Source organism: Hakea prostrata, chromosome 11 (assembly GCF_041222555.1).
Source record: "Hakea prostrata isolate BN-2017 chromosome 11, UWA_Hpros_2, whole genome shotgun sequence".
Classification (NCBI taxonomy): Eukaryota; Viridiplantae; Streptophyta; class Magnoliopsida; order Proteales; family Proteaceae; genus Hakea; species Hakea prostrata.
The window spans coordinates 10,286,169-10,299,662 of record NC_142610.1 but is presented as its reverse complement, the minus strand read 5'-3'; the positions used below and the strand labels follow the sequence as shown (position 1 = coordinate 10,299,662).

At 38.8% G+C, this 13,494-nt stretch overlaps 1 protein-coding gene across 1 annotated transcript in view; it reads right to left on the bottom strand.

The window, feature by feature from the left end:
• Positions 1 to 3,593: 3,593 nt before the first annotated feature.
• LOC149000029 (protein transport protein SEC23 C-like) overlaps positions 3,594 to 13,494 on the bottom strand; it is a 35,253-nt gene continuing 25,352 nt past the window's right edge. Inside the window, exons 9-12 of the mRNA XM_089140916.1 lie at positions 9,424 to 9,585; positions 9,049 to 9,312; positions 5,119 to 5,223; positions 3,594 to 4,314 (exon numbers count right to left, since the gene is read on the bottom strand). Coding sequence (XP_088997042.1) covers positions 4,171 to 4,314; positions 5,119 to 5,223; positions 9,049 to 9,312; positions 9,424 to 9,585 — 675 coding nt within the window. The 3' untranslated portion in view covers positions 3,594 to 4,170. The remainder of the gene's footprint in view (positions 4,315 to 5,118; positions 5,224 to 9,048; positions 9,313 to 9,423; positions 9,586 to 13,494) is intronic.

The window sequence follows — 13,494 nt, the reverse complement described above, 5'->3', positions numbered from 1 at the left end:
CAAATTTCTTTTGTTACCTTTGACTACAACGTGCTAATATATTCACAAAAAGTTTGAGTGTCAAGTTATTTATTAGTATTGTTAGGAAGTTGGGCATGATAGATATCTATGCACCAACTTGAGGGGGAAAGTTGTTAGTCATAAGTTGAGTTCAGTTAAGAGTTTGGTATATTAGAGAGTCTTTATTGTTTGTGTTTTTAGTCTCACATCGGGGAACATTGTGCTTGCTCATTCATAATTATTATTATAAATAACCCTCTGTTATATCACAGAACAGAAGTCAAGATTCTCTCAAGAGTTCTACATAAGGATTAACCTAAATATGCACCACCTCCTGGATTACTTGCATGGACCTACATATGGACAATCATATATATTATAAAACAACATTGAGGCTTTTTCATAAAGATAGATGTTAAGTTTCTGCAAGTATAGACCTACCTATTTGACATTTTTTCTATGGATGAGAGTTCTTTGTGGGGGGAACATGACCTTTGCTTGTAAATGGGGGCCAAAGGAAGCATTGCCTAGTGGTGAACCTGACCGTGAACCTTTGTTTGATGCCCAAGAATGATATGATGCATGGCTAGAAATAGGGTGTTTGGTGCAAGTACGTGACTATTTTCTTAATGCAATGGGCAAATCTAGGTCAGAGACAAACTCACTAGGAGGAATGGTTGCTTTAGGACTAGGATCTAGTGCTTCCAATTGCCATGGCTAGGACGACTTCTGCTTCCTTTGGTAGGTCTTTAGAGGAGGTCTATACTCCCCCTACACATCATCCACCAGCTGTTCCTGTCCAGTTACTATCTTCCAATAGAAAATTTGCCAAAGGAGACTCAATAGTAAGAACTTTAGGAGGAATCTCAAGGAATACCGAGCTTCTTCACTAAGACTCTACCCTTGAAGACGAGGAGAAAAAAGGGAATCTACTCTTGAAAAACAACACCCATAGACATAAAAAATTGACGAGATCCAGGATGGTAACATTATAACCTTTTTGTATAGGGGGATAGCCCTAGAGTATACACTGTAACCCTCTGGGATCAAGCTTACCATGACTATGATGGTTGCGAACAAATGCAACACATCCAAAGACCTTAAGGGGTACAGTAAAATTGGTTGTACCTCAGAGAACTTCAAGAGGACAGTGCTGATCTATGACATGTGAAGGCATCCTATTAATGAGATAGGTGTCAATTTGAACCGCATCACTTCAGAATTGAGGTGGCACATGCATAGTAAACATAAGGACTATGCCACCTCCAAGAGATGCCTATTTTTGCACTTTGCAACCCCATTTTGAGGAGGTGTATCAACACAAATGGTTTGATGAATAATCCCATGATCAGAATAGTTAGAGGGAAAGCTGCCACCCGAATATTCAGTCTCATTATTTGTCCTAAGTATTTTTATTACAGCTCCAAACTGGGTCTTAACCATATTGTGGAAATTTTGAAAACAGGTGAACGCATCACTTTTTTATTTATGCAAGAGATAAACCCAAGTAGTGCAGGTGCAACAATCAATGAATGTAACAAATAAACGATACCAAATATAGACACAGTCTAAGAAGAACCCCATACATTAGAGTGAATAATAGAAAAATGAACTTTACTTCTATTATCTAAAATGAGATAAATATGTCTTGTTTGCTTGGCCAAAATACAAGCATCACAACGGAATCATTCAAATAACACTTTTTAGCCAAATCATGAAAGAGTCCAGACAAAGCTGACAAAGGAATGTGGCCTAGACGATTATGTTGCCGTAATAAAGAGACTAATGCAAGAGAGGATGATGTAGAAACTGTAGAAACAACAGATGGAGAACCAAAACCATCCATTAGGTAGATCCCCTCCTTCTGTTTACCACTGCCAATTGTACACCTCGTCTCTAGGTCGTAAAAACCACAGGGAGATGGAAAGAATGGTATTTTGCAGTTCATATCAAGGGTTAGGCTACTAATGGATAATAAATTAACTGAAAATTTAGGAACATGCAAAACAGAGGAAAGGGTGAGGTTAGGTGAACAGATGATGGAACCCTTTCTAAAAATAGGGGACAGAGACCCATCAGTTGTTCGAACATTTTGAACAGGTGGAATAAAAGAATAAGTATGGAATAAAGAAAATGAACCTGTCATGTGGTCGATTGCCCCAAAGTCAATTATCTAGGAGGGATAAATATAATTGACACTATGGCAACAGAAAATACCTATAGGAGGCTGGGAACCAAAGGTAGAGGCAACAACAGATGCAACACTCGCATTGGAAGTCAAACCGGAAGAGTTTTTGTCAAGTTTGGTCATCAGCTGACGAAAAATATGTGCTGGAGTACTCTGTATGTATGGAATAACCTGATTTGCAAATACTTGATTGCTACACATACTGCCACTCTTGGTTGGACGTCTATGTAATTTCCAACATTTATCCTTTGTATGACGTTCCTTCCATAATACTCACACTTCACATGATGTTGAGAGTTACCAAAACTAGGCTTAGGATTATTAGAACCAACAACTAACACAGATTCCTGAACAGACTTATCAGGAATCTGTGTATGTACTATAGCTATCCGTCAATTGTCCTTTATATCTACCATGGCATAGGCCTGAGCCAAAGAAGAGAAAAACTCTCTAGACAGAATCTGTGCGTGGATTTGATCAAATTTTATATTCAATTCTGATAAAAATTTATAAACTCTTTGTTTGTCTTTCCATTGTTGATAGGCAATAACATCTTCAGCATTCTTCGGTGTAAACTTCCCATTGGAATCTAAAGTCGGGTAATATCCCCAAAGAGTGTTATAGTACTGAGAAGAGTAAGGTCTTTTCCCTGCAACTGATTGATCTTCCGTCTAATTTCAAAGCATTGTGCATCATTACCTATTTTGGAATATGTATCCTTAACAACTTTTCAAATAGTTGCCGCTTTAGGAAGGAGGAGATAATTGTTTGCTATGCTTGATTCCATAGAATTGATGAGAAAACCGATGACCAAGCATTCATCTGTGTACCACTTGAAAAGTTGCGGACCAAGTGTGGAAAGTTTTATAAAAATCCCATCAAGATGGCCAGTAAGACCACGAGCACCAACAACAAGGAAAACTGAATGAAACCATCTAAGATAATTTGTCCTATTGAGTTTCACAGTTGTCATCTGAAGCAGAGAAAACTCACGATCCTTATGAATGGAAGGTATGGGAGACTCTTCAAATATACCAGACAAGGGAGAGGTGTTGAAATCATCCATCGAAGAAACAAAAAATCACTCCAATTTTACAAACAGTTCCCTAAAATCATTTAAATTAGCTTAATAGCCCCCTGGAACTATGCAAATTACAAGCACCTAAAAACACCCTTGAGAGACATCGATGGTTCTAGGAATATTCAAAAAAATCTAGTTAGGTTAGGCAATAGGTTCTAGAGGGACTTTTGACTCATAAAAACCCTTCTAGCAATTATTGCAGGTAAGAGGAAGAAGGGACGAGAGATATTTTTTTCTTCTTAAAAGGAACGTTGATCATCCTAGGAGAGTCGTTGCATCACGGAGTATCACCAGATGATGCATCGAGACTCCTAGGGTTAATCGTTGGGTGTTGAAAGGGTACTTGGTGGTTCGGTTTAGGTAAAATGGTGTTGAAGGCTTAGGTGAATGGCTGTAATGGGTGGTGTGTTGTCAGGGGTGTTGATGATGGTAGGTATGGAGATTCAGAGTCTGGAAGCTTTTTCCGAATTTTTCTTGAGAGAATCCTGACTTATGTCTTGTGTGACACAGTTGGGCTTTATTTATAAGAATGGTTATGAATGACCAAGTACAATATTCCGTGATGTGAGACTAGAAACATAAACAATAAAGACTCTCTAATAGACCAAACTCCCAACTAGACTCAAACTCCTAACTAAACTCAATGTAGGACTTACAACACCTTAATCCCTTATCGACGAGGGATAATTATCATGAACAAAGAAATAATTATTATTAAAGAAGTATTGAAAACGGAGGAAGTATGGGTCTAAAAAAGAGTGTTTGTACAACATTAAAGCCAAGATACTAAACTAGAAGCAGAATTTTAATGATTAATAAGTGCAGACAAATGAATAATTCTGCAACTTACTGTACAAAAATTTTAAGATGAAATTTTACAAAACTGAAGGCCTTCCTAAAGTTATTGTTGAACTGCCAGCCTTTGGAGATGATCCAAAAAGACCTCAAAGTTGACATCATCTGTAAAGATGATATCCCCTCCTTGTGAAACAGAGCTTGAGTTGTATGTGGCTGAGGGATTCAGTTTGGCCAACAGAAAACGGGCCTGCATACATCATAAGATTGTAATTAAATAAAGAAATACACCTCAATCTATAATGTGAATGAAAAAGGAAAAAAAGAAGAAGATAAAGATTAAAAGCTTCCGCATAATGCAGTTAACTCAGATTCATATGCTTAATGTGACATATGATTGGCCCCATTCACCACAGATGGCCAGCATCCAAGTTCAAGTTAACTGAGGAACCAGCGGCTGGAGAGAAGATCTGAAACAAATACAACGTTCTCTTTTTGGCTGCTATTCCCCTTTCTTACATATTTATTTATTTATTTTTATATAATAACGGTGGGAAAACCCTCTTGCTTCACTGCGATAAGGTAATGGTGGCCTGGATCTGGGAGACTTTTTTCTTTTAAATTGGTTTGGAAACAGGAAAAGGAGGGGGGAAGTGGTTTCCGGCAATAGTGGATGGTTTCCGGTCAAGTGTAGGAAGAAAATGGGTACCCACCTAAGGGTTGGGTATGCGATGAGACAACATGAGTTTCACCCCAACTTAAGTGAGTTTAGATGTAAAAACTCTAATAAAATTATTGGTTCATACTGTCTTAGGAAGCATTTATGAACCATCTGCTAGATTTAGCAAGCGAATGGTTGTCCAGCGGACGAAAGGAGGATTATCTGAAGCAAACTAAACACCATTTCAATTATTAAGGACCGGCCTGTTCTTAAATCCACTTAGCATGGGCTATATCTTCCTATTCCACCATAACGATAAAGGAAGATCACCTATGTTAGTTTCTTTTGGGAAATAAAAACTCTTATAGAATGAAGGTGGGTCAAGGAAATGACCTGAGAGCCATATTGATCACAAATTACCAAGCGAGGCACTGGGAACCGTTCCTTGAGTATTGCTTCTGCATCATCACGAGGAGCTTGCAGCAACTGGGCAAATGCCTATACAATAAAGCACCCACAAATATTAGTAAGTATGAACGTTGAAACTAGTAATTTAGGTTGAATAACATTCATTTAAATGTCACCTAAGGAGAAATATTGGCATACAACAGATACGTCCCCAGAAGTCATCATTTAACCTTCGGAAACCACCTCTCCACAAGGGGGGGGGGTTAATGTAGTGTACATTATGACACTCCCCAGTTATGACCAGGCAGCATTAACAAGGGAATTGATGGATGGACTGTAAGCGAATGAATCTTGGGAATAGTGAAGGAAGAAATTATATATTTCTCAAAGAATTTAACACTGTGAAAGACAATTGTAATTTGAAGTCAGTCCTTTGGGTCTCGTTTGAATACCATCAAGTCTGTTCCTATATAATCCAAGTAAAATCAAGCGCAACACTCCCTTCAATAATTTTAATTTATAAAAAAAAGCATTATAGGACCACCAGATAACTATTGCATCCAGCTCTCCTATACCACCTTAAAATAATATATGCCTTCGAACCAAAATTACTGAATCTAAATGGAAATTTAGATGGAGTGTCACCTTGCCACCAAGTGTGCTCCAACACCAAGCACTGCGACCCAAAGTAGAACAGTACCAGAGAGGTCAGTCCAACCCTCTGATAGAAACAATGGTGCAAAATAGATGTGCTACATGCCCCTTCTGTGAATGTTCAACCATGAGAATTTTTTCTGTATCAAGGGAATAGAATCAAGCTCACACGGGTCCACCATTGCTTGAAATTAATCTGCCAACCGTAAGTAAAATTTGCCAAGAAACACATTTCTCAGATGAGAGGGTTGCATTAAAATCACCTAGCACTACACAAGGGAAGGACCCAATAGGAAGCAAGGCAATTTCCACTTATAAGGATCGTCAATCCACCCTACAGCAAGTTGCATGGACACATTACACTGTTTTGACCCTACCAATCTACCTCAACTGAGATTTTTTGTTCTGTAGTGAAGATCGCCACAAGCCTAGGAATGTCTTGCCTCCAAATAATTCACAAATTTGGTACCCTATCCTTTATGGAGTTTGAGATCACATCACTGGAAAAACCAACTTATCAAAAATAAACTAAATCTTTAGAAAAATCAACCTTTGGTTATGCTAAATAAAGAATGTCTGACTTGAACTACCAAATCAACACTCTTTAAGTGCACTCACCCAACCAGCCTTCTTACACCTCTTATATTCTAGGAGAGGTCTGCATCTCTAACTACTAAGAAGAGTCTGCACCACCAACCCCCTATGGCTGGCCTTCCTTTCGTCTTAATATTGCATCCAACGGCTCAAACATAGCAATAGTGACATCCTACAGGACCTCATTCACCCCCTGCACCTCATCATATAACACCATCACATGGCGTCACCCGACCTCTTACATCATTGGAGATGAAGTAAACACATGCCATTTTGGGTCATATCCCTCCATGGATCTAATCTCCTTCAAAGACCACCCACAAGCATGCCAACCTCTAAGATCATACTTCTTCCCTCCACATTGAAGTTCGAAATTTACATCCACATGCTTAGGACGTGAGTAACATCCACCCATTATATAAGTACCTTGCGTCATCCCTGTTTCAGCCATAAACATATGAACTGGTTGGGTTTGGGTTAACTTGACAACAAATTTGACATCCCTGAACTATAGAGTTGTCTACCTCCACCATCTGCATATTGCAATTATTGCACTCCAATCAAGTCTATTATGTAGCCTTACCTTTCTCACCTGCTAAAGACTCCTCTCTGACAAGTCATTGTTGCAACATAGCACACTATTGGCACTCCAAAGAAAGACTGAACCTCCCTGTACAACATTTGGAGTAACTACCATCTCCACGTTACCGAAAAGAGTGGCATACTTCTAGGAGAAATCCACCTGAAAGGACCTTCGTATCCTTCCAGGGCGAAATGTCCTCCACGTAAAGCGCACCAGGAGTACTACTCTCGTCAGTGACAAATTTCAAATTCTCTTTCCTTTTGGCTTAGTAAGACATCTTCATAAAAAACTTGTTGCAAGAAGCTGTTGACTTGGTTTAACCTACTGCACCAACTTTTGCTTCACCTCCACCTCAGTGGCTTCAACTTCATTCTCCACCAAATACATGCACAAAAACCTCGAACACCTTGCTTTGTTTGACATAGTTGTCAAAGCAGCAAGGCAACCAAAGTGATTGGGGTCCTGCCTAGGCAATTAAGCAACAAAGGCGGCAATAAGGCGACCAAAGCGGTTGGGTCAAAAGTTTTCATTATAACTACTTTTCAATACAATTACTTTCTATAATAAGCTAAACAAATATTTAATAGTCACATTCATCCAAAAAATATATATATTCAAGAATCATAATTATGAAAAATAATTCAAAAAAAGAACACAAACAAAAGTTCATCTCATCAAACCATGGTTGTCAAAACTTTTGCCTAGGCATATACTGATTCATTGATTCTTGATGTTGAATATGGCTTATGCATTGCCGGCGGGGGTGTGGGGGCAGCGGCCCTGGAGCAAAAAATAGGTTCTATGTCACTTTGGGCCTTGGAGTTCCTTTGCAGATTGGTTGTCAATTAAGCGGCTAAAAAAAAGCGGTTGAAAATCCGCTTTGCCGCCTAGGCAGACACTTTGACAACTATGCTGTCTGGTGGTCCATTGATATTTGTCTTCCTACCATCTTGGCAATCATTAGCAACATGCTCTCATTACCAATACTTAGGAGGCAAGTTTGAAAAGCCTATTGAACCAACTTTGAAAAGGGTTTTGTCTCATGAACGCTGAAAGTCTAGCCACCAGCACTGATACCTATGGACTACGACCAAACCCTCCAATAATTCCTACACACCTCTAATACATCACTTTTGCATCAAAAGTTGAAATATAATAAACCGCTTCCTTAATTGAGACATCGAAGGCCTTAGCTTCATATTCCATGTCCTTCTTGCCTCCTCTTGCAAATCAACCAGCGTCATGATTCATGAAGCAAATATTCTCCCCACCAATCTGAACAGAATGAGACTGGTTGCATTGTGCCTTATACTCCTGACGTATCAGAATACTTTGAAGAGGGTGGCCTGAATGGGTCCAAGAAAACATTCAATCCCAAGAAAATCCAAACTTCGCACCACATTAGTATAGGATTTTTTAGTCTTCGGATCACCTCTCACCATCTCCAAGCATCGCAACATCACCATGCTCAACACCACAACCTTAAGTTGGAGACACCACTGCCATGCATTGATCAATTTCAGTAGTTACATTGATTGATCCCATCCTCATTACCCAAAAGTGGGGGAAATCCTCTCTTGTTCAATGTGTAGAAGTTTTTCATGTTAACATCCTCATCTCTGCCACACATAGCTTCACTACATGAGACACCTTAACTGCCTAATGTTGTGCCCAATTTATCATAGCTGGTTGGAAAACATCCTATTAAAGTTTCCCTTCATCTTTAGAAAAGTTCTCTTGATAGTTAAGATTACAAAAAGCAAGACATCTCACAAGCTCTTGAAGTATGTAGTTGGTTATATATTTGTGCATAGTAGGTGGGGTAGAAGGGAATGCGCACCTTGGAAAGAGTCATCTCTGCTACCCCTTCCTCCCCCGGGGTTCTAGGAGGCTGCCTAGTGTGTAATTTATAATATAAAGCTTATTTATCAGGAAATAACCCCCCACCCCCCAGCACAAACATCCTGTTGGCCTCTGAAAATTAGGTTTATTCAAAGTCAACTACCAGCATCTTGACCTTATCCAATAATATGCGATGGCTAAATTAGTACTACGTCCACCTTGCATGTCAAATACAAAATTACCTCATGTTCTTTCTGATTATGGTATCCAGCATTTCGCCACTGAGCAATCGTCATTCCATGAAATACGACGACAGTAAAATAGGCATCCAAAAGTAGGATCCTGTCAGCAGCAACTGCAGCAACATCAAGGAGCACTGGTTCTGGACCTGAATGGAAGGAGTAAGATAATAATGATGGCTGAATCATAACAACTGAATTCGCCACATTTTCCCTGTTTAAGATCATTCTGAAATAAGCAGTTTCATCTGGGCTATTGTTAAAGACCTGTAGCAAATGAACAACCGTATTAACATTTGTAAGCTTTAAGATAAACAGGATACCACTTTTAAGACAAGGTCAATTAGGAAAGACAAGCAGAATGACTTTGAAACATACCTGAACAAACTGAGAACGCCGCAAATGGAACATAAATTGTGGAAATATTGAAAATCGGGGTGATAAGCTGAAAGAAGATGGACTATCTTTCTGGTAATCACCAAACCTAGAACATAGACGTATCAATGATCTATCAAGCCATCTGACAGGATCAAAATCAGCCTGCTCACCAATCAAATCTTTTAGTTATTAATGAGCAAACAAGTACATTGTCAAAATAGTAAATGATTATAAAAAGTATGACTATAACCAGCTAAATATTTACCAAAAAAAAAAAAAAACCAGCTAAATATAATACATTTTATTTAAGTGAGGAGTTTTTCCATGTGGGTTGTTTAGAAGGGTTCCTTGAAGGAAGCTCAAAGCTATGTGGTAGCTCAAGTGGGGACCATATCTTGTGGACAGGTAGCAGGATTATTAGCAGCCTACAGCCACTAAGTGATGTGTTGACTATCTGACCATGGTGTACAATAATGAAAACAATAATCTGTTATAGCTGCAAGACTCCCATCAGTTTTCATACACCTTGTTTGAGCTCCAGTCTTGGGATCTCTGATAATTTGCTCCACAAGGATGATTGTTGTCACATCTTGCTGATTTGGATCTTCCCACTTCCTCCACTTCAGAGTCAAATTTGGTTCTTCTACTTCATCTTCCTCAATATTGTCCACAATGATATTTTCATAAATTGAAAAGTTTACATTAGCACCTCTAGGAAACATTTTCTTCCCATCTTTTGAGTTTTGACAATGTTTACAAACATTTCCACTTTTAATGAAGCATTTGTATACCTTGTTTTTGATGAATAACCAAGGAAGATGCCTTTGTCAGTTCTACCTTCATAGGTTTTTGCTTAGTTCTGCTGATGGAGCACTTGCTTCTGAACAATTCAATGTCTGACATTTTTTTTCCCTCTATATGACATAGTTGTAAAGGTGCTAGGTGATCCTCAAGGTCCTTCCTAAGTGTCCAGGTGGCTCCACAACATAGTTGTAGGGGTGCTAGATGATCCTTGAAGTCCTTCCTAAGTGTTTAGGCTGCACTTAAGCGAGCAAAACCATGTTCAAGTATTATCATTATTTTTAGGTGTTCTTGATGCCAAATGAGTAAGAAACACATACACAAATAAATAACCCGCTACACTTCAGAGCAAAGGAAAGTTGGATGGGTTTGAATGGTTGAAGACAGATGCTGCTCTTGAGTCTATATTGCACAATTGAAATAAATAATCAGGGAACTAGATAATCATATCATCATAGCGTTACAAAAACACAAATCAAATAACCTCAAGTTACATAATCATACAATGAAAAATTATATGACCTATACAAAAAACTAAACAATTTGATTTGAACTAAAAGAAATTAAATACAACAGAATTACGGTCCCCTGCCACACCAACAGCAGCCAATGCTGGGGCCACTGACGCAGAAGAAGACAATGGATGGGAAAAACCCACGACAGAGCAAGATTATAAACTTTCAGTAATTTTAAAAGGGCATATCCCTTGTTTCTGAAAAAATAAAAGATCACTGCTCAAAGATTCCCATAATTATTTTTTATAAGAATACTTTGGCAAAAGGGGTTTTGAGGAAAATGGGTTTTGGTATGAAATTCCCATGGATCCATAAATGTTCTTCAGTAAATAATGCTCTCTGGAAGAGTTTTGGCTTTTACTAGAAGTCAAACCTGAGAAGTTGAGATCAGAAAAGAGGCAAAAAACAGGGGAAAAAACACAGTAGAGAGGGAAAAAGGACTTTTTTCCTTTTTGGAAAAAACACAGTAGAGATGGAGAGAAGCTTGCACCAAATATATCTTCCTGACAGAAAGAAGCAGCAGGACGTATCTGCTCATGTTCACAGCTTCATGATTAGGGCTCACACTTCTGAGTTCTACACAGCCAGGTTCTGTCCCCAGTTCCGACTTTTGTTAGGTCTTATGTTATATGGTTTTTTTCTTTTTTGTTTCAATGAAAACTTATGATGATGTGTAGTTTCTACCAGCCAATAGCACAGTTAGTAGTAGTATTCTTCATAAAATCAAAAGAATATATAATGTGATTAACGTGTTAGTGAAAGGCAGTCAACCACCAGGTCCCCAAATTTCTGCCTGGACGCTTTAGGTGACTCTTTCACAGCTATGCTTCACAACATCATTTTGTTGAGGAACTTTGGATGCTGAATATTGTCATTTTATTCCATGCTGACATGATACAAGGTGAACTCTTTCCAACTATAATCTCCACCCTGGTTGAGTCTCAAACATTTCATCCTTCTACCTCTTGGATCCAGATCTTGATTCTTGAAGACATTATAACAGTTCATAACTTCTGACATATATTTTGAGAGCATAGCCCACGTCATTCCTGATTGTCATCAATGCATGGCATAAAGACATCAGTATTTATGCTCTTAATTCTCATAGGCCTTCACAAGACATTGTCAACAAGATCCAAGGGTTTGAAAAAATTGTACTGTTTGGCCTTATATGAGTCTCTAGTCTGCTAACGTCTTTGACAACAGGCTCAGATGCTAAGCTCGTCAAGTTTGAAAGTATCCCTGAGAGCCCTTTCCCCCCCCCCCCCCCCCACAAATCTTTGTTAGATTGTCAAAGCTAATATGCTTGTGTCTCTTGTGCCATAGCCATTTTTCTTCTTCTTGTCCAAGTTACAAAACCCATCCATGTTCTCAGCAAAATTACAAGATTCCAGATGATGTGGAATCTGCCACTAACTTGCATTATGTTCTTTGTCACATACAAACAGGACATCAATTGATTTGATGTTTCCTTCCCAGTTGGAATAAACCTTTGTTGTACAAAAGATGTAATTGTGCTCAGTGCTGGTATTCTAATTGTTGTCAACACAGTTACACAGTCAAAGAGCAAAGCATGCACAAGTTTGATTGACCAAGTAGTGCAGTGAGTTGATAATGGAAGATTACTCAGGAACAGCATAACTGAAATTGTAAAGGCTGACATTGTTGAGCTAGATTGATAGACAAAGCAAGTTGACAATGTGGCATATGGTCAACCAGGCAGGAAGACAAGGGCACTAGGGTGATGCTGCACTCTCCACAAGTGTTTTTTGAGCCGTCCTCGATTTGTGATCCGTGGGAGCTGAGAGCATGAGAATATGGATCTCTCGAATAGATTTCCAAGGGTTCAAGAATCAGATCAATCCAACATCATAGTCGGAAATTGTAACTGGATCACCAGGCATGGCATGTATGCTTCACGATATTGTTTCTGCCCATATATCAGATTCAAGCATTTGGTGTCATCATGTACAGTTGTAAAGGTAGTCTACCGTCATTGTTGGCAACACCACGCAATTGTCCACGTAATAGAAATTCTGTCACCCAACGCTCTCTCAAATGGGGTGTCTGTATCTTGGAGACGGTAGTGGATGAGATTAGGATCATTGGAATGTGTTGAAAAATATCATGAGCTGGTATGATGAAGTCAACAAACATTAAGTGGAGGCACACTAAAGTGGCCTGGATGATTGAAGTGGCACAGTTGCTCAGAAGCCTGTTTCTCCATGTCCAGCAACTTCAAGCTTTATTTTGGACCTCCTTTACTAAACCTATACTGAAGCTCAAAAGTTAAACAACTCTAGCCCCATAAATATGCTTTATGGGTTGAAACTACACAACTAGAAGAAGGCCTTTCCATGGCTATCAAACATGGAGTTTTTATAAGCAGGGCCGCTGTTACTGTTATTAGTAATTGTGATATTTTACCTCTAGTTCTACCTATTCTCCTTAAACCATGGCCACTAGATTTGGTACCAGACATGGGGCTCCCAGCTACTTATGTTGCTGATACTAGCTCTACTATTCAGAAGCTCATACTTTGTACAAAAACTTTTCCTAAGTAATATAAAGTACCTTGCTTTGCCTGATTTAATCAAATAAAAAAAATAAAAAAGGGAGAAGAAGAAGAAGAAGAGCAAAAAAGAAACCACAGAAAAGAGAATTGACAAGAAGGGGAGAGAAGGTAGTAAGGAAGATGGAGCTTCTATGTGCAATCCTAGTTAACCAACCACTCTTGATAGTCAAATTATTTACT